The sequence below is a fragment of the Cavia porcellus genome, unplaced genomic scaffold (assembly GCF_034190915.1).
Source record: "Cavia porcellus strain 051 isolate PalLab524CR breed Dunkin Hartley unplaced genomic scaffold, mCavPor4.1 scaffold_30, whole genome shotgun sequence".
Classification (NCBI taxonomy): domain Eukaryota; kingdom Metazoa; phylum Chordata; class Mammalia; order Rodentia; family Caviidae; genus Cavia; species Cavia porcellus.
The window spans coordinates 32,115,343-32,137,555 of NW_026947513.1; the positions used below are offsets into that span (position 1 = coordinate 32,115,343).

Here is a 22,213-nt window from a genome sequence, read left to right on the forward strand (position 1 = left end):
TAACTTCTAAAAATGACCATTTTCTTTCCTTTTGAAAAGAACTATTAATTTTTTTATTGTCTGTTAGAGTTTGGTCAATTTGTAGGTATAAATTGAGCTGCGCCAGATTATTAAGAAAACTTTCAGTTCATTAATAAATCTACTTATTGGGCCTATCCTCACAACCCCACCCCAGGAGGAAAATACTTCAAGATGTGAAGTTAGTTTCATGAATAGTAAAATAGTGATGGAGCTGCTGGTCAAACCCAGCCAAACACAAAGCCAAGACCCTCTACTGATGGAACAGATTGTTAGAAAAGAGAAAATGAAATGCTTGACAGTACTCATAAAGCTTTCTTACACTAATACATCTCAAAATAATGATTTTTCTAATCCATATTTCATATGGTTCTCAAGTTATACTGAAAACTTCAATACAATGAAATTTTAGGAAATTAAAATGATTTGGCAGTTTAACTCATACTGTGAGTAGATTTAGATCCCCTGAAAATTACATAGGACCCTAATTAAATCCATAGGTCTTTTTTGAGCCCAGATGTCTGCATTCTGCCTATGTGAAACTTCTGCTTTGTACTTTGTCACAGTTATGCATAAGAACTTTGTTGGAACAGTTTCACATCAGCAACTAATATCTGCAAACTAGTGGAAATCCATTACAGAAATGCCTGTTCTGCCCTGGGTGTGTGGGTCTGAAACTTGGCCTTACATCCGTCAACTAGAAATCATTTGGAAAGAGCCTGTATATATGTGGTCTGGTATCTGCTCTTGTTTAACTCAAAATGGGCAATCTTTCATCCTCATCTTTCATAAATGATAGAAATATACATGATTGGGGGCTGGAAATTTAGCTCAGCAGCATAAGCGCCTGCCTTGCAAGCAGGCAGTCGTGAGTTCGATCCCCGGTACCGATAAAAAGGAAAAAGGCAAAAAAATAAAAATAAAAGTAAGAAATATACATGATTGTTTTTTACTTTGAAGAAAGACTTGAAGTTCATAATTATTATCTTTAAGTAATTTTTCCTTGTGTTTTTAAGATAAAACATTAGAAGTGTTTTTAGATAATAGTTGATTCATTTTTCTAAGTACTTTTGCTGTTATTTGCCTTCAGCAGTTCAAATTGTAAAACATCATCCAAGCTGAGCATGGTGGCACACAGCTATAATCCCAGGGCTGAGGAGGCTGAGGCGCTGAGGCAGGAGGATTGCCATGAGTTCAAGGCCAGCCTTAGCTCTCTACTGAGTTCAAGGCCAGCCTGGACTGCATAGCGAGGCTCTGTCTTAAATATCTCAAAAACATTATCCAGACGTTCTGGGTATAGTGTCCCACCTCCATGATAGATGCATTTGATCATAATTGTATGTAATTTCTAAATTTCTTGGCCATTTCTTCCCCCTCGTTTCTGCCTAATTGCAGAGTAACCAAATAAGACAAATGGAAGAAGTAAAGATCTCAAAGAAGAGTAAAGTAGGAATTCTTCCATTTGTTGCGGAATTTGAAGAATTTGCTGGACTCGCAGAATCAATCTTTAAAAATGCTGAGCGTCGTGGAGATCTAGATAAAGCATATACCAAACTTATCAGAGGAGTATTTGTTAATGGTAAGCTTTTATTATGTTCTTAAGAATTGTGGCGTGGGGACTAGGGATTTAGCTCAGTGGCATAAGTGCCTGCCTTGCAAGCAGGCGGTCATGAGTTTGATCCCTGGTACCGATAAAAAGTTTAAAAAAAAAAAAAGAATTGTGGCATTTTCATTGTTTCTAGGTCAAAAGGTATGTTCCTTATTTTCCACATTCTATATAGTCTCTTTTAGGTTTTTCTGATATTAAAGGTGTCTTAAATTTGAAAAATAAATAGTACATAAACCTGTGTTATTAAGAACCACTTGTATGGAGAGGAGGGGCTGGGCGGATCTGGGGTGCCTGCATCAGCCTCCCTGTGTGTCTGGAGGACTGTGGATATCTCAGCAAGCAGGGGAGGATTGCAGGTTCCAGAGGCACCGTGGCCAGTGATGAGTGCTCAGCACACTCTGCCCAAAGCCCAGACTGTTTGGGACCCTCCAGGCTTCCAGGTGCAGTGAAGTGGAGAAGTGGGTTTGAGGCCTCTACATCCGCCTCTCCATCCTGGCTGCACTTGGAGAACTGTGGAGCTTCCAACAAGTAGGCGGGCGCACGCTATCCCCTGAGCCTAGCCTGTTTGGGACTCCCGCACCTCATCATCGGTGTGCAGAGGAGGGGCTGGGTGGATCTGGGGCACCTGCATCAGCCTCCCTGTGTGTCTGGAGAACTGTGGATATCTCAGCAAGGAGGGGAGGATCGCAGGTTCCAGAGGCACCATGGCCTGTGGTGAGTGGTCAGCACACTCTGCCCAAAGCCCAGACTGTTTGGGACCCTCTCCAGGCTTACAGGTGCAGTGAAGTGGAGAGGTGGGTTTGAGGCGGCTACATCTGCCTCCGCAACCCAGCTGTGCTTGGAGAGCTGTGGAGCTTCCAACGGGCAGGTGGGCGCACAGTGTCCCTGAGGCCCAGCTTATCTGGAACTGCAGAGTTCTGCACAGGCAGAGGAGGGCCATTGGTTTTGCAGGCCCAGTGGCTTGGGGTAACACACTTGAAACACAGAAATATAGGAAAATGACAAAACGAAAGACCAAATTGCAATCTCAAACCTCCAGCCCATCTCAAGAAACCTAGGAGCAATGTATATAGAAGAAAATATATGCCATTCACCTCAAATATCGGACACAATAGCTACTGAAATTAACAAGTAACTCCAGGAAGCTTTAAAGAAATTCAAACTCGAAATAATCTCCCAGGTAAAAGAAGAAATGATAAAAGATCTGAATTGAAAGATCTGAAAATGAAAGAGATCCTGAATATATCTAAAGAAAACACAGTTTAAAAATTGGAGGAACTAAACAAAAACATAGAATTCCTAGATGAGCAATATAAGAAACAAACAATACATAATGCAGATGCACAGAGATATACAAGAAATAAAAAAATCCACTGAAAGTTGTAAAAACCACCTTAATGAAAGTGAAGATAGATTTCAGACCTTGAAGACAGGATTGCAGCTAGTGAACAGGAAAAGAAAGATCTTTTAAAAATAACAAGGAATCAGGAAACAACAATTCAACAACTGCAAGACGATGCAAAGAAAAATAACATAAGAATGATAGGGATTAATAAAAAAGAAGGAGACAACATAAAGGATGTCAAGATATTTAGAGAAGTAATAGCTGAAAATTTCCCAAGCATGAGATCAGAAACCGACATCAGGATCAGTGAAGCATATAGAACTCCAAATAGTCATAATCAAAATAAAACTACACCCAGACATATAATAATCACCATCCCAGAAATCCAACACAAGAATAGATTATTAAAAGCTGTCAGAGAGAAAAGACAGATCACTTATAAAGGAAAACGTATCAGAATCACAGCAGACCTCTCATCACAAACAATAAAGTCAAGAAGAGCATGGAGTGAAGTATTCCAGATCCTAAAGCAAAATGATTTCCAACCTAGACTGATATATGCTGCAAAACTATCATTTAAAATAGATGGTGAAATACGATACTTCCATGACAAAGAACAGCTGAAGAACTTCATGAACACCAAACCAACCCTGCAAAAAATATTGAAAGACAGTTTAGATACACAAAGGAAAAAACCACTAGGCAAAGCAAATAATTAAACAGAACAGAAAGATAAAGATGCAACAGCAGAGAGATAAGATTCCTACAATTAACCAACATTTCACAGTAATAACCATTAATGTAAATGGTCTCAATGCACCAACCAAAAGAAACAGACTAGCAGAATGGATCAAGAAACAAAATCCAACCATATGCTGTTTACAGGAAACCCATCTAACCCACAAAGATACTCACAGACTGAAAGTCAAAGGATGGAAAACAATTCTTCATGCAGCAGGAATCCAAAAAAAGGCAGGAGTAGCCATTCTGTTTGCAGACAATGTGAACTTTAAACCAACAATGACCATAAAGGACAAAGAAGGTCACTACATACTCCTAAGGGGAAAACTCCAAAAGGAAGAGATAACTATCTTAAATATATACGCACCAAACTCCAGAGCACCCAGTTATATAAAACAACTATTAACAGAAATGAAAACTCAAATTATGAGTAACACAATTGTAACAGGAGACCTTAATATGCCATTGACTCCAAGGGACAGATCAACCAGACAGAAAATGAGCAAAGAAATAACAGAACTGAATCACACCTGCGAACAAATGGATTTGATAGACATATACAGAATGTTCCACCCAACAACATCAGAATACACATTCTTCTCAGCAGTCCATGGATCATTCTCTAAAATAGACCATATATTAGCTCACAGAACATATTTAAACAAATGCAAAAGAGTTGAAATCATCCCTAGCATGTTATCGGATCATAGCGCTCTGAAATTAGAAATTAGTGATAAAAGATACTGCAAAAATCCCGCAAACACATGGAAACTGAATAACACACTCTTGAGTAATCAATGGGTCACAGAAGAAATTAAACAATACCTAAAAGAAAATGAAAATGCAGATACAACACCGGAATTTGTGGGATACAATGAAAGCCGTGCTGAGAGGAAAATTTATTGAACTGAGTTCCCACATCAGGAAAGCGGAACGAATACAAATAAATAACTTGATGCTACACCTCGAACAACTAGAAAAAGAAGAGCAAGTCAAGCCCAAAGCCAAAAGAAGAGAGGAAATTATAAAAATCAGCAGAAATCAATGCAATAGAGACTAAGAAAACAATCCGAAGAATCAACGAATCAAAGAGTTGGTTCTTTGAAAGAATAAATAAAATCAATAAGCCCCTAGCCAACCTTATTTTAAAAAAGGGAAGAAAAAGCTCAAATTCATGCAATAAGAAATGAAAAAGGTGAAATCACTACAGACCCAATAGAAATACAGAAGATCATCAACACCTATTTCGAAAACCTCTACTCTCAAAAGTTTGATAACACAGAAGAAATAGACAGATTCTTAGAAACATATGAAGTACCAAAGCTAGATCAAGAGGATGTAAAACTGTTGAATAACCCAATCTCTGTTAATGAAATTAAAAATGTAATTAAGTCCTTACCTACAAAGAAGAGCCCAGGCCCAGATGGATTCACTGCAGAATTCTACAAGAAATACAAAGAAGACCTAATGCCGACACTCCTCAAACTATTCAATGAAATTGAAAGGGAAGCAATCCTTCCTAAGTCATTCCTGGAAGCAAATATTACTCTAGTACCAAAACCTGAGACAGACCCAACTAAAAAAGAGAACTATAGACCGATCTCCCTAATGAACACAGATGCAAAAATCCTCAATAAAATATTGGCAAATAGGATCCAGCAAATCATAAAGAAGATTATACACCATGACCAAGTGGGATTCATCCCAGGAATGCAAGGATTGTTCAACATACGTAAATCAATAAATGTAATCCACCATATCAATAAAGCCAAAAATAAGAATCACGTGATCATTTCTATAGATGCAGAAAAAGCCTTCGATAAGGTCCAACATTTACTCATGATAAGAACTTTACACAAAATTGGAATAGATGGTCTTAACCTCAATATAATAAAGGCCATTTATGACAAACCAACAGCCAGCATCATACTAAATGGCCAAAAATTGAAAGCCTTTACTTTAAAATCAGGCACAAGACAAGGATGTCCTTTATCACCACTCCTATTTAATATAGTACTGGAAGTACTAGCCAGAGCAATTAGGCAAGAAAGAGAAATAAAAGGGGTAAAGATAGGAAAAGAAGAAGTTAAATTATCATTGTTTGCTGATGACATGATACTCTACATAGAAGACCCCCTAAACTCCATTGAAAGACTCTTAGATACAATAAATTCAGTAATGTGGCTGGATACAAAATCAATACTCAGAAATCAATAGCATTCCTATACACGAACAACAAAATCATAGAGAGGGAAATAAGATAAACTGCACTCTTCACATTAGCAAGCAAAAAAATGAAATATTTAGGAATTACTCTTATGAAAGAAGTGAAAGACTTATACAGTGAAAATTATAATACACTGAAAAAGGAAATTGAAGATGATCTCAGAAAATGGAAAGACATCCCTTGCTCATGGATAGGAAGAACAAACATTGTGAAAATGGCCATTCTCCCAAATCTGTTATACAGATTCAATGCAATCCCAATAAAAATACCATCAACATACCTTATAGATCTAGAGAAATCACTCCTAAATTTCATCTGGAACCAGAGAGACCTAGAATAGCAAAGGCAATTCTAAGCAGCAAAGGCAAGGCAGGAGGCATCACAATCCCTGACTTGAAGTTATAAGACAAAGCAACAGTAGTAAAATCAACATGGTATTGGAATCAAAACAGAGCCGAAGATCAATGGAATAGATGAGAAGAGACAACCACAACTACAAACACACTCAACCACCTTATCTTTGATAAAGGAGCCAAGCAGGTTCACTGGAAGAACGACAGTCTCTTTAATAAATGGTGCTGGAAAAACTGGCCTTCCATTTGCCGAAAACTAAATCTAGACCCATGTCTATCACCATGTACTAAATTAAAATCTAAATGGGTCAAAGATCTGAATATCAAAACAGAAACACTAAATCTATTGGAAGACAAATTGGGTAGAAACCTTGAAGACATAAGAGTAGGTAGAAAATTCATGAACAGGACTCAAACCGCACGGGAAATACTTCCCAGAATCAATAACTGGGACCACTTCTTATTTAAAAGTTTCTGCATGTCAAAAGAAGTCTCCAGCATAGTGAAAAGAAAACCCACAAACTGGGAAAAGATTTTAGTGAACTCTCTCTCAAACAAGGGACTCTTGTCTAAAACATATAAAGAATTAAAAAAACTCAGACTCCCAAAATTCAAAGATCCAATCCAAAAATGGGCATCTGAGATGAATACATACTTCTCAGATGAAGAAATGCAAATGGCAAATAAATACATGAAAAAATGTTCATCGTCATTGGTCATTAGAGAAATGCAAATTAAAACCACACTGAGATACCATCTCACTCCTGAAAGAATGGCCAGGATCAAGAAAACCAACAACAACAAATGCTGGAGAGGCTGTGGGGAAAAAGGAACTCTCCTACACTGTTGGTGGGAGTGTAGACTGGTGCAGCCTTTGTGGAGGTCAGTCTGGAGATTTCTCAAAAAGCTGAGATTGGAAGTCCCATTTATTCCAGCTATTCCACTTCTAGGCATATTCCCAGAAGAACTGAAAGCATCATACCACAGTGATATATGTGCACCTATGTGCACCTATATATGTGCAGCACAATTTGTAATTGCCAGATCTTGGAAACAACCCAAGTGACCATCAACTGAGAAATGGATAAAAAAGTTGTGGTATTTCTATACAATGGAGTATTATTCAGCTATAAAGAAGGATCACATTGAGATATTTATCAATAAATGGGCACAGCTTGAGACCATACTCATAAGTGAAATAAATCAATCTCACATGTATGAATACCGAATAGTTTCCCTAATGTAAGTAATGATTCAAATATATAAAAATATGTGGTAATCATGATTCCCCATTATGTGGCCTTGAAGCCTTATAAAGTTTTCACTTATTAATTGGAAAGGCTTTATTCTGGGCTTCTTGATATGGAAATATTTGAAGCTATAGTATATGAAGTTTTATTCAAATATTTCAAGGAAAAAGACACTATGATTACTATTAAGTCGGGTTATTTGGTGGTGAAGCACTAGGTTGCTGCAACAGTCATGCTTTGACTTGTATTGTTATATAGTTATGTCCTGTTTTATCTCAATCTCTCCCTTATTCATTAAAAAATTATTTAGTTATTTTTTATGTTTTTTTAATTAAGGGGAAAAATTTTAAAAATTAGCAGGATATATAATAGTAACTGTTTTTGATTTCCTATTAACTTGTTTTGAAGTCCTGTAATACTCCCACTATCTTGTTTTGACTGATTAGACTCTGTTCCATTCTGTATGATAGTATCAAGTTTGAGGGTATAGGCAACTACTTTGAAGGCAATAAGATTCACTAAGATGCCCATTCTGGTTTGACTATTGTCTCCTTTGGAAGTCCTGTAATGTTTACAATGCTTAAGTTTTATTGGTCTTGTTTTCTACTGTTTTGTTCAACTTTATAATATCTAATGAGATAGACAATTCTTTTTAAGGAAACAAGAGACATTGTTGATAACCATTGTTGATAACCTTGTACTCTGTTTTACATCATGTGCTATGTCTATCCTTGGTTTTGACTGACAGCTTTGTTTTGCCATATTTGACTTTATTCTCCCCCCCCCCAAAAAAAGTAATAAGAACTAAGGAGTAATAAAATCCAAAATGTGTAAATTTTGTTGTAAAAAAGAGGGGGAAAAAAAAAAGCTCTAAATGATACAACAGCAAGTGTGTTTAGGGGTGTTAAATAGCTGACCATACTAATGTTTTTGGTTAGATCATTGAACACAACTGTTTGCAGTCTCACTGTTTGAATGTCCACTTTGTATGCTTTGATACTGTGATTTGAGCAACTATCTCTAAGATGATAATATGTATTAACTATTAACACCAGTAATATCTATTAACTGGTGATTTCTTACTGGTTTTTTTTTTTTTTTTTGTAGTTCTGTATTACTTGTACCCTTACACTGCTTTGTTTTGTTTTGTTTCTTCTCTTTTTCCTTTTAAATAAAATTAAAAAAAGAAAAAGAACCACTTGTATTTGAAGACTCATCAGGACTTGTCACTATGCAAAACTGAAATTTTTTTTAAAACACAGAAAAGTGACATCCCATACTGCATCAACATTTTAAGAGTGTTCTGGACGTGACAGGCCAGTTTAACAAATCAGTTACAACCATACATTTTGAACAAATCAATTCACATTTTTAGGCCTTGGTTTTCATATTATACAAGGCAGAGTAGTACAATAAGACTGTAACTATATCTTCCTTTATCAGATCCTGTAGGTAAGTTAGAAACAGTATGGACATGTTAATTTAATTTGAAGTAACTACTCTGATTACATATACTTAGGAATTTTTAAAGCTGAAAAATAGAAGGAAAATGGAATCATCTATTTCATTAACATTCTCAGTGAAACCAAGTCTAGAGAAAAGAGATTTCATGATTAGGTATTTGTATGATTTATTTTTCTTTTAAAGTTTAAAATAGCTTTGCTTTGTGTGATTCTGTAATAAAATCAGTCTATTGAGTGTACCAAAAGAATCAGAAAATAAATTTTAAAAAGAAAATAGATTATTTGTAATTTCATTGTGCAGAGATAATATTTAACTTTCGTTCTTCCAAATTTTTCAGTGTGTCATTCTCTCATATTTGTGCACATAGCTTGTGTGTTCTTTAGTCTAAAATTTTTATCTTATGTTGCGCTGTTTTGGAAGATGCTGGATTCTGTAATACTGTTCTCTATCTAGTCAGTTACAACAGATGACCGTAAGCATTTTTAATAACTGCATAGTCTTCTGTGTATCATTATTTACTTGTCAACTCTACTGTACATATTAGTTTGTTTCCAGTTTATATTTCTTTGTATACTTTCAAATTTCCTTAAGGTAAATTACTAGAAATGGAATAATTGTGTACAAGAGTTTGTGTGAATCTTAAGGTTTTCATCAAATTACATGCTATTATAATATTATTTTAATTAGCTATATTTTCTTTGGCACTTATTATTGTATTTATAATTTATGATTTTTTACATTTTAAGTATTTGAGCAATTTAGAATTTAGCTGAAAGATACAAAATAGTGAACCAACTTTAGTGTATTCAAAAGGATCAGCTGGTTGTCCTAACATATTTTGAAATAATTCATTATTTCCTTGTTAATTTAAAAAGTTACCTTTCTATATTTTGAACTTGTATATGTATATGCAACTGTTTTACAGTAACCTGATTTGTTCAGATGGCTATACAGACCCTCCAATGTGCTGTATATTATTTGGTGTAGAAATATGCTTAATTCTTAAACTTACAAATGAAAAAAAAACTACATCACTATGATCATACTCATGTCAGAGATGTTACTTTATTTTTTCTGCTTTAATTATAGTCGAAAAAGTAGCAAACGAAAGCCAGAAGACCCCAAGAGATGTGGTTATGATGGAAAACTTTCACCATATTTTTGCAACACTTTCACGTTTGAAAATCTCATGTCTAGAAGCTGAAAAAAAAGAAGCCAAACAAAAGTACACTGATCACCTTCAGTCTTACGTCATTTACTCGTTAGGACAACCTCTTGAAAAACTAAATGTAATACATTTTTCTTGGTTTTGAACCTGTGTTTGTCTGTTGCCATACGGTTACCACAGGCTTGCTGCTGCACTGACGCTGGGGAGGAGGAAGGAGCGACTAGGTTTGGGGAGCTGCCAGGGTGCCAGACACTGCTAGATGCCCTTTGTACACTTTCTTTGTAATTTTTAGTAAAAAATGATTAAGCTAAGATAGTAGTAACTACCCTTTTACAGATAAAGAAACAAAGTAAATGAACTTGCCTGTTGTCATACTGGTTTTAAATTGCAAAGCTAGAGGGACATAGGCTGGGGTTTTTCTGTCTCCCACAAGACCAACCTTTATACCTACGGCAGGTGAGGATTTCAGAAACTTTATCAAGGCAAAAGTGAAGCCAAACTTTGTTTTGTAAATTGCCTTTTCCTCTCTTTTTTTCCTTATTTACATCCTTTCCCAGAGCAAATTTAGCAATTAAAGTTAATAAGGCATGGCTTTAGAGAACTTTTGAAATATAGCAGGAGTTTAAATAGATCCTTCTTTGTCCACAATGTAAAGTTACCCTAAATAAGCTTTTAATTCAAAATTAGAGTCAAGTAAAGGACGTATATCTGTCAACAATTCAAAGAAATCTGGGAGACACTTAAATGCAGAACCAATTCCTTAGAAGTTCCTTCAAACTTAAGAGCAGGTACTCTAATCAGATAAAAATGTCATGTCTCATGCAGAAAGTCTACATGATATGTAAATATAACAGCAATATTTCCTTTAAATCAGATTTGAAGTAGAAACATCACTAGATCCTCTATTATTTAACATTATTTTTGTAGCTCTGGCTAGTGCCATAAGACCTAAAACAAATAGTAATGAAAAAGGGAGAGTCAAGATTGTCATGGCCTGTATATGTTTGAAATTACTAGTTTATGATAAAATAGTGAGAATCAAAGATACCAAAAATCAGCTTATTTACTGCATCACACTACCAAGTAATTAAAAGCTGCTACAGAAGCAGAAATTTTAAAGCAGTAGGAATAAACCTGGCAAAAAATAATTGAATGAAAAATAATAATAAAGAAATACATTTTTCTTGAAAAGTAACAAGAAGCTTATTGGACTTTTTGGTATTAAATTACATTGTGTAGTGCTCAAATGTAAGCATGCCAAGCAATAAAACTACATATTAAAAAGACACAACTATACCTAAAATAACCTGAGAAGGATATTTTAAATAATATGTCAGTATATTTAATACAAAGATCTTGTTAAAATCAGTAAAGTACCAGTACCAACATATAAGTTGGCAGGAGTCCTGAATCAGTAATCAATGTTTGTAAACAAATAATTTTCATTTATAGCCAAATAATTAAAATGACAAACCTGTTTTTCACTGTGGCAACTTGTTTTAAAAATGATAATATAAAGTAGCAATCTCATACACCCCTGACAGAAAGATAAGTTAATTGAAAAGCAATTTATGCATATGGAGATCTTCAGAATAGTTGTATTCCTCAACTAAGTAGATACAGTTATAGAAATTATGCTGGAAAGGCATGTGTACATACAAAAAAATATTTATGACAACTGTATTTATGATAGGTTCTTTAAAAGATGACTGGATTTTGACAACTCTCAAGAAAAGAAAATAATAGTTACCCAATTTGTGAGGAATGAATACATACCTAAGTTGTGATTTAGTCAGTGGATGAAAGTGGATTAAAATATGTACTTAGGAGCACAAAGTGTGTAGCTCAGTGGTAGAGTGCATGCCCATTATATGTGAAGCACTGGTTCAGTCCCCAGCATCTAAATAGCAATAAATGAAAAACACAACATAGGAAATTAAGTTTCAATTTGTGAACTCACTTCAGAAAATTAGAAAGAAATCTAAAATGTTTAAAGTGATTATCTCTGATTAGTGTAATAGCTGACTGTTACTTTATACTTTTTCGTCCAGTTTTTATACAGTGAATATATACTGCTTTATAATTTGATTTTTTAAATTGAAGGGATAATAAAAGTATTTCTTACCCAGTATTTCTTTTTATTTCCTTGAAGCATTTCTTTGAAGGTGTTGAAGCTCGTGTCGCACAGGGTATAAGAGAGGAGGAAGTAAGTTACCAACTTGCATTTAACAAACAAGAACTTCGGAAAGTTATTAAAGAATATCCTGGAAAGGAAGTGAAAAAAGGTCTAGATAATCTCTACAAGAAGGTTGATAAACATTTATGTGAAGAGGAGAACTTACTGCAGGTATGTTTCACTCTTTGAACCATTGTGGCTTGAAGATATATTCAAAATAGCCCTCTAAGGGGCTGGGGATTTAGCTCAGCGGCGTAAGCACCTGCCTTGCAAGCCAGGCGGTCGTTCGATCCCCGGTACCGATAAAAATGAAAAAAGACAAAAAAAAAAAAAAAAAATAGCCCTCTAGATATACAGAGCAAGAGAGAAATTCCATATAGACCATATTTCTGTTTTATTGTAGTAAAGAATTATGTAAGTTGTTTCTCTTTGGCTGGGTTTGTTTTTGTTTGCTACAATATTGGATTTTAGAATAGGAAAATGGAATATAATTTAGTAGAATGGAGAGGTTTTGAGTCAGGATTGTGGTTAGAAACAAGCTCATAGTCTGGTCCAGATTAAGCTGCATGACTCTTGGCGAGTTACTTAGCCTCTTTGAGCCTCATTTTCCTTATTTGAAAATTGGAAATGACCCTGTCTTCTGTGGACACTACTGTTACTGTTACTGCCATTTATCTTACCCATAAGGAAACCGGAGCTAAGAGAAATGGAGTAATGCAAGAAGGTCTCTTACATGTGAGTGGTGGAGCCAGATACAAACCCTGTCTTCATCCATTAATCTTTATAGATTGTGCCAAAAGGCCCAAAGATGAGTAGGAATAATTGTGATTTCAACATCATAGAAAGCCTCTTGCAGGATATTGTATTTGCGTTAGCTTCTGAAAGTCAGATAATATTTTAATAAGGAAAGTGGGGGAGTGGCAGTCTAGATGGGAGAAATAGTATCAACTAAGAGTAGGCGTCAATAAATGTAAGCTGTTACGTTGATGTATACCTGTTCTGATAGTTATATACACAGTAGTCTCTATTACTAGATTAGTACTATATGACCTAACCAATAGTATCTATTACTAGATTAGTACAATATGCCCTACACAGTAGTCTCTATTACTAAATTAATACCTACACAGTAGTCTCTATTACTAAATTAATACCTACACAATAGTCTCTATTTCTTGATTACAACAGGTCTGGATTGTCTTAGAATCCTCCACAGGGTTAAGGGAGTGTTTTTTTATCATTAATTTTAGATAAAGAAAAATTTAAACTTTTATCTGAAATGGAATCTAAACAGTTGCCTTTCATTTAATCATTAGCCTTACTTGCATACATAATTGTATATATCCATATCCATGTTGAATATTGGAGTAAATATATTAATAACCAAAATACAGTGAGTGCTTATTTGTGGCAAAGACTGTTCTGAGCTCTTTGACATATGCTCTCATTTAACCCTCACAAGAAACTAAGGAGGAAAGTATTATTATTAATACCCTGCTTACTTGAGTCACAAAACACTGACGTGATATATTTGAAGTCACAAGTCATTTAAGTAGGACTCAGGATTCTGGGTCCAGAGTGCATGTTCCTGACTATGGTGCTGTGCAGAGTTCTGAGACTGTATGTCTTGGCATTCTTTGTCCATACTTGATTATGAGTTATTTCCATGTGTAGCTTAATGGCTTTTATTTTCCTTTTAATAATAGGTAGTGTGGCACTCCATGCAAGATGAATTTATACGCCAGTACAAGCACTTTGAAGGCTTGATAGCTCGATGTTACCCTGGATCCGGTATCACAATGGAATTTACTATTCAGGATATTCTGGATTATTGCTCCAGCATTGCACAGTCCCACTGAAGCCTTTGCAAGAAAAAAAAAGATAAATAAACCACTCTTGGTATTTCAGACTCTATATAAAAAATCAGACAACTGCTGGGAGAACCTAGATTTCCCTATTTTTGTGTTATTAAATGTAAGATAAATAGTATTGTACTACAAATATTTAAGTGTCCAAGTACCAACCTATGTGGCCATTTTATTTGTTTAATAGGTTGTATGCTAACTTAGAACATTTATCTCATGATAAAATGCTATTAGCGTTTTTCAGTGACTGAACAGGAAATTGTCTTTTGTTGGCTAGCTTCTTGTGTTTGAGAGTGTTTGTTCTACATGTATAATACCTTGAGAATTCTTCAGTATTCACTACATCTCTATTCCTCACAAATCATGGAACTACTAAGGCATTGTACAGAATTTTTTCCCACTAATAAACATGTAAATTGATAAAGGAGCTGTGAGCTAATCAGTTGTAAAGTTAGATTTTGTGAATTATGTGATTCTAGTAATAAATCTGAAATTTTTTTTAATTTTTACTTTTTTATGCTCTCTTGTATACAAAAACAATTCCTTGCATAATCACTACATAAAAATTAAATGCAAGTCTGTGTACCACAAAACCCTTAGAAAGTATAGTAATAAGAAAGGTACTAACATGGCCAAGAAATACACGAAGAACTGTTCAGCATTGCTAGCTATTACAGAAATACAAGTTAAAACACCAAGATTCCCTCTTAGCTCAAAAAGAACGGCCATCTATTGTAAACCCAAGTATCGAGTTCAATCATCCAAGTATTGTAATCCTCTTTCTAGTTTTCCTCACAATCCAAAAAGTTATATTTGGTTTTTGTTGTTGTTGTTGTTGTTTATTTACTTATTTTTAATTTAAGGAGAAAAAGAAAAAAACAAAAAGGGTACAAGTAGTACAAAATTTAAAAAATAAACAGAAATCACTAGTTAATAGGTTACATATTCTCATTTTAGAAATAGTTGTTGAAGTTACAAAATTGAAGCATATAAAGTGGACTTTCAAACAGTGAGAGTGCAAACAGTTTTGTTCAGTGATCCAAAAAAACTCAGTAATATCGTTATCTATCTTATACACTTAAACATATACGCAGTTATAACCTTTAGAGCACTTTCTTTTCAAAAAGTTTTATTTGTAATCCCATTGAGACATTATTGGAATCGCAGCAAGTTAATTCCAATCTACCACCACCAATCCAACCCATGGTAAGAGTAAAAACACCAAGACATATTCCAAGTTAAGGGAGCCAAGAGGTCCTAAGCCTTAAGCCCCATGAGGGTATGCAGACAAGGCTTTGATCCTAGGCCTCTCCCCGAATTTATTATCTTGTGAAGAGCCAGGAGGAGGTGGCTCAGGGATGAGTGACAGTGAGAATGGTGGGAATCCCGTGAGTAACTTGGGCTGGCTGGCCAGGTGCAAGATTGGCATCTGTAAACTGCAGAGAGAAAGATATGCAGAAGGATCAATTTACATAATCCAACTAGGGTAGCAGTGGAATTGTTTAGGGGGCTGTTGCTTTGGTTTCTGATACGCAAACTCTTGTGCCCTGGGGAGTCATAACCTCTTATCTTGAGGCTGTACACAGTTGACATTCCCAGAGCTATTTGCTCTAACATCTCTTGTGCTCAACCCCGTACATGGAGAACACTATGTGAGGAAACAGGACTGTTTGTTGGCTATAGAGATTGCATACTAGCACCTCAGCTAGCCTTATTTGCAATCCTTAGAGCCAGTTGAAGAGAGAAGGAAATACCCTAGCCAGCTTTTTACATATCAGTATAAGGAAATGAGTCTCCAAATAAAGTCACCATAATTGTGTTGGATTCAAAGGGAGTCACTGGAGTTGTCTCCCACAATCATCAAGAAACCAAATAATAACAAGTGCTGGGCTGGGGATTTAGCTCAGTGGCATAAGCGCCTGCCTTTCAAGTGTGCGGTCATGAGTTCAATCCCCGGTACAGATAAAAAAAAAAAAAAAAAGAAAAAAATAAGTGCTGGTGAGACTGCGGCACAGAAGGAGCCCTTCTACATTGTTGGTGGGAATGTAAACTAACAACCACTATGGAGAGTCCTCAAAACACTAAAACTAGAAATTCCATTATATCCAGCTATTCCTCTTGTAGGTATCTTCCCCAAAGGGTTAAAGATATCATATTATAGTGTCATAATGGCACATGTTTATAGCAGCACAATTCATAATAGCTAAACCTTGAAAGCAGCTGTGTATCCATGCACAGCTGAGTAGATAAAGAAAATATGGTATTTACACACAATGGAGTACTACAGTGGAGTGACCATCGGCTGCAAAGCAGCCCCTCCACACCCAGAGTTGACACACCTGGAAAACAACATTGGTGAAGACAGAAAAAAGTAGATCTCCAGGAAATAAGAGGAAGCTTACAGGAAAACTAGAAGCTATAGAGAAGCTGGAGACATGAAACACAATGCCTAGAGAAGAATGAAGCAGTCTGGAAAGCTCACCCCAGTTCCAAGGAAGGGAACCCCTCTCCACTGACAAAAGGTAAGTCTGGAGAGTCAGCAGCTCCAGGGAGAGACATCGGGCCAGACCAGCAACACTAACCCAAGAAACGTCACAGCTATTTTAAACTGCAAAAAACAGGGGTTTTACTCAAAAATGCTCCTTTAAGCACAGCAGGCTAAAATAAACCCAGTGGAGTACCTGTTTAAGAGAATGTAATCAGTAACCATTTGAGGAATAGGTGATTTTAAGACAGCCACTGAGCGACTTAAGGGTTTCCACTGTTACCCTACCATAGTGACAGAGATGGCCACAAGTGAGGAGACTGGAGAGGACACAAACTGGACAGACCCCTTGAGAAGTTAAAGCTTGGATTAGGAAGGACACAGGGACCCTTCCCTCTGTGATGAGAACCCAGAGACTCTGGGTCTGGGAATAATTCTAGTGGTCTACTTGAACCCCATTGTTGCAGTATGCTCAAGGAAGTTACCCATAGAACATCGAGATTTCAGAAACAAGTGAGGTTTACTCCAAAACTGCAGTGGTCAGTGAGCTTTGGCCATTGAAACTGCTGGCTACTGGCCTCGGTTCCTTTGTTGCCTTCTTTTATGTACCCCGTATGAGTTCACAAGTTCAGGGAGTTTCCATGTATATCATCTTTTTGCAGCACATCATTGCTTTGGAATGTTACAAAGCCTTGCACATCTGGTTAACTGACACACATGTGGGCACCTGGCCATTTGGTCGCCATGAGATAAACCTGTTTGTTTTCCCTTTCTCTAGTTTTATGGCCAATTAAGGAGAGGAGGAGGCCTTTTAGGGATTTGGTGAAAGTTCACTCACTAAAGTCTAACTGCTAGTTAACCAGCTATAATCTGTAGGCCATAAAATAAGTGACCTTCTCAAAATTAGAATTTGGGCGTTTCAAAGGAAAAAAGGCAGACAAAAGAAAGCAAATAGAGGGGGTTATTATGAGTGCCCTCACATTCCCCTTTTGCAGACATATTTTCCTCTCTAAGATATATATAGTCCTTCATTGCGGTTCATAGTTGGGCTCATTGATAACACAGTTGGCCAGTACCATCTGTACCTGATTTACACTACTTTGAATGCTATCTCTTACAATTCATCACTGCCCAAAACTAAGGACCAATATCATGATGATTATTGGCCCTGTGATTCCTGCAAGGACGGAGGCTAGTCCTAGGTTCCAATTGCACAATTAATCATACCATCCTTGAGTGCCATAATACAATTTTTCCCCTTCCTTTGTTTCTTGTTCTAATTTGTCTAGAGTTTCTATGATCATCCCTGAGCTGTCTGCATAGAAGCAACTCTCTTCTCCTAGTACAGCACAAAGTCCTCCCTGTTCCATGAAGAGTAGGTTAAGCCTTCTTCTGTTCTGTAGGACTAATTCTGCCAGAGAGTTCACCTGGTTACAAAGCTATTTAAATACTTGCCACACCTCCATCACACTCTGTTCTACGCTGTGGGTTATTCAGTGAAGCCTCTGGAGACCTGTTTTGGAATAGGCTATTTATCCTGCACTCATCCCAAGTGCCCTCACTATGCTAACCTCAGCCAGTATTGGCAAGACAGCAGCTCACCTGTGTCATGTCTCATGGTCAACCAACAGGCATTGGGGTCTCAGGTCCCCCTGAGTAGCTGTCACTCAGGATGAGCATCATCAGGAGGCAAGGGCTTATCTGGGTAAATTTTTGTCTAAGTTCTAGGCATTTGAACAATCTATTTGCACTGAAAAACCCAAACTCCTGAGACACCTGGTAGGTGGAAATCCTGTGACCTGGTCTGGTTGCACACAACCTGATTGCTACCATTTCCCACACGGTATCCCTGTCCATAAACAGTCTCTATCATTAGTAAATGTAGGGTTTCTTTTTATTCTGGGGATCAGACTGTTTGCCTGGGTTCAACTGTGGTTGGGGAAGCTTTGACTTCATAAAAAGGTGGGCTTGGCCTTATACACATCCAACAGCTCTTTGCTATGGTGGGGTCTGACACATTTAGAAGTTGGTGAGTCTCATTAAGCATCTGGTAAATGCTGGACTTTGTGCTTGCTTTGTCTACACTAACCTGAATGTCTACCAGGGAATAAATGTTGCCTTTTGTGGGGACCTTAGGCAAAATCTTCAGTCTCCAGACTTCAGGACAATGAGCTTGTGGAGAGTGCAGGAAAGGGAGCAGCAAGTTTTTGGAACATTACTTCTGTCCTTAACATGAAAATAAAGATCCCTGGGTCTGTCTATCCCCCTATTCTTTGCATGTGCATACAAATGCCTCCAATGAGTCCTATTGCCCAAGCTGGATTATTAATGTCCTTTAGGGTGTTTTTAACCTGCAAACAGAACTTGTCCAAGTACCCGGTTTTGCAAACTCCTTGCTTTTCTCTACATACCTGGATGAAGTTGTGTTTCTGGGACCACCAGTGGGTCAAAGGATTTGAGTCATTTTTTCTAATTACTGGGTTTGACCCATCATGCCATCCTCCCCAGAGTCCTATGGTCACACAACCTCAATGTGGACAGTACACGTTTCTTTCATTGTTACAATTTCCCTTTTGTACATTTGGACACATACATAATCCATGGGTCACCAGTTTATGTCACCATTTGGGTTACCCCTAATGAGTGACTTTTCTTGTACCTTACATGCAGGGAAGCCATCCTTCTGTCTTGCCACCAGTGGAGGTTCCAAAAATAGCATATGAGTATAATAGATATGACAGATTATTGTTAGCAAGGGAGACATTGTTCAGCTATTACAGCGTGTTTAAGTCCAGTAGCATTCACATGTGGGCATTAGTGATGTAATTACAGAGATGCTCCCCATATTCATTAAGGATGACTGTTCTTATCCGTAAATTGATGTAGTTAAACTTCATCAGAAAGACGAGGAACAGGAAAGGTGAATTTCGGGTCATTATTCTTAAACATGGCCCCAGGAGATTTAAATAGCCACAGGAAAATAATTTTTAACAGTTGAGAGTGCTTAGTGCAGTGACCACAAGTAAGCAGGGAAAAAAAAAAAAAAAAAAACATTTTCTAGAATTCCTCACTCCTCTAACCAGCTATAGCCCACACATCCCAGAATGCAGCAGCAAATACCAGGACTACTAGGAAAGAAGGACCAAGAATTCAATGGGGTAGCTGTACATCAAGGCTACTGATAGTCCAACATACAGTGTCTGCTCAATCTTCAGCCATGTGTTGACTCATCAGCTTTTGGGGTGACAAGGGCAGGGCTTTGGGTACATTGTTTCCTCAGCATGGTCTTTAGGGGAGCTGTCTCATCAGGGTAGGCCTTCCAGTCTTTGTTGGGATGTGTCCCCTTGTTCTTGTCCTGTAGTCTCTGACAGCATCGTGGTAGACAGCGTTTGAGGGGGGCGAGGGCCCGGGCAGTAATCATCTGCTTCCCAGCTGTCCACTTCTTAACCCTAGAGTGACGGATCCATGGTATGCAATCTGCATGATTTAAAGCAGTGGGCATGGTTATTATGACCTCATGAAGGCCCTCCCACTGTAGCTGAAAGGACTCCTCTTTCCAAGATTTAACTAAGACCTTGTCCCATGTTTGAACACATGGACTGGAGAATGTATAGGAAGATGGTGTCGCAGCAACACAGTTTGTTGAAGGTCCTTTAATGATTAATGCAGTGCTTTCATTTGTTGATGCAAGTACAAGGTTCCAATCTCCTGTAGTTCTTTCAAGGCTGGCACAAGTGGAGGAGGCCTCCCAAACATCAACTCAAAGGGAGTGAACTCATCCTGGTATGGGTGCCCCATGATCTTAGGAGTGCAACAGGAAGCATTATGACCCAATTTGTTCCTGTTTCTTGGGAGAATTTTACCAGGGTGTTCTCTAGAGTCTAGTTTTGTCTTCCTACCTGGTCTGAACTCTGAGGTCAATAGGCTGGCTGTGTATAACTTCCAAACAAGCCCTAAGGCCTTTGACAGACCTTGGGTCCCTTGACCCTTAAAAGTGGATCCATTATCTGAACCCACTAGTATGGAGAGTCCACCCTGGGATATAATCAAGTCCATCATGGCTCTAACCACTTCCCAAGATGTTTCAGTCCTAGTGGGAAGGGCCTCCACCAAACCCGAGTAGGTGCATCAAGACTAGCAGGTACCTTTTGTTTCCACTCATGGGTTTCAATTGAGTAAAGTCAATCTCAACATCTTCAAATAGCAAAGTCCCTTGCCTTTGGACACCTACAAGCTGTTGAGGCCATGCAACTGGGTTGTTACAGGCACAGGCTTCATAATGAGCAGCTACCAAGGTACACAAAGTCCAAGGTCTTGGTACAAAGAAATAATGACTGAAGAAATTTGACAAGGCATCTTTTCCAGGTGAGAGTGGCCATGTAAGTCTTGTGCTACATAGAGTCCAGAGCTTCAGGGAGAAAAACGTTACTTCCTGGCAAAATCTGCCACCCACTCTTCTCAGTGGCCCCCTCCATATTTGCTCATTTAAGTCCCTTTTTTTGAATAGTGGGGTGGTTTGACTAAGGGGACCACTAAAACATGAGCCAAATAAGGCTGCTAGCAAGGCCACTTGTTTAGCAGCTATGTTGGCTGCCTGATTTCCTTGAGCCTCCATTGACTCATCCCTTTGATGTTCCGGACAGTACATCACCGCTGCCTTAGAGGGCAACCAGACAGCTTATAATGTTCAAAATCTCTTGGGAGTTTTTAATGTCTTTTCCCCAAACTATCAAGAGGCCCCTGTCTCAGTAGATGGTGCCATGTACATTTATAATAGCAAACACATAACAAGAGTCAGTATAGATACTCACCTTTGTGTCTGCCGTTTTTCCAGAGCTCGCGTGAGTGCTATTAGCTCAGCCCATTGCACTGAGGTCCCAGGACTCTGACCAGACTGTTTGATCCAAGATAATAACCACTGCCCCTGCTCTTCAGAGCCTATTACCATGTTATTGTGATCAGAAAATAAAGTCAAGTCAGGGTCCTGGAGGGGGTTGTCTTGTAGATCTGGCCAAGCCAAATATGCCATCTCAATGGCTTCAACCCAGTCATGTTCAAGTGGCTCCAGGGAAGAGGGAGAAAGAGAGGTAAAGTTAATGGCTTGAATGGTTGTAATGGTGAGTCTAGTCCCCAAATATTGTCAATGAGTTCTTGAATCCCTGGGGGAGCCTTGTCCAGGTTAACTGGCATTTTCATTCTGCCTCAGATTCCTCCCTCTCAAAAGCAAATATTTCTTGGGAACCTGCTGACAAAGGAATACAAAAGAAGGCATCTTTCAAGCTTAATGCAGTATTCTCATTTGGACTAGGTAGGAGCAGGCTCAGCAGGGTACAGAGGTTTGGATATAGGATAAAGAGCAGTAGCTACATTTTTCACAGCCCTAAGATCCTGGAAAGGTCTGAATTCATTGGACTAGCGGGAAAGGCATATTCCAAGGGGACTGACATTCTTTTAACAATTCTGCCTCAAATAGCTTCTGTACATGGGATTTAATCCCCTTCCATGCCTTCAT

The 22,213-nt window shown here is 37.7% G+C and overlaps 1 protein-coding gene across 7 annotated transcripts in view; it reads left to right on the forward strand.

Moving 5' to 3' along the window:
- Exoc1 (exocyst complex component 1) overlaps window positions 1-14,719 on the forward strand; it is a 59,236-nt gene extending 44,517 nt beyond the window's left edge. For all 7 annotated transcript variants that reach the window (XM_013154445.3, XM_013154447.3, XM_003471675.5 and 4 more), the window contains 4 exons: window positions 1,414-1,597; window positions 10,097-10,296; window positions 12,328-12,522; window positions 14,058-14,719. In XM_013154445.3, the coding sequence (XP_013009899.2) occupies window positions 1,414-1,597; window positions 10,097-10,296; window positions 12,328-12,522; window positions 14,058-14,210 (732 nt within the window). In that variant the 3' untranslated portion in view covers window positions 14,211-14,719. The remainder of the gene's footprint in view (window positions 1-1,413; window positions 1,598-10,096; window positions 10,297-12,327; window positions 12,523-14,057) is intronic.
- The last annotated feature ends 7,494 nt before the right edge of the window (window positions 14,720-22,213 follow it).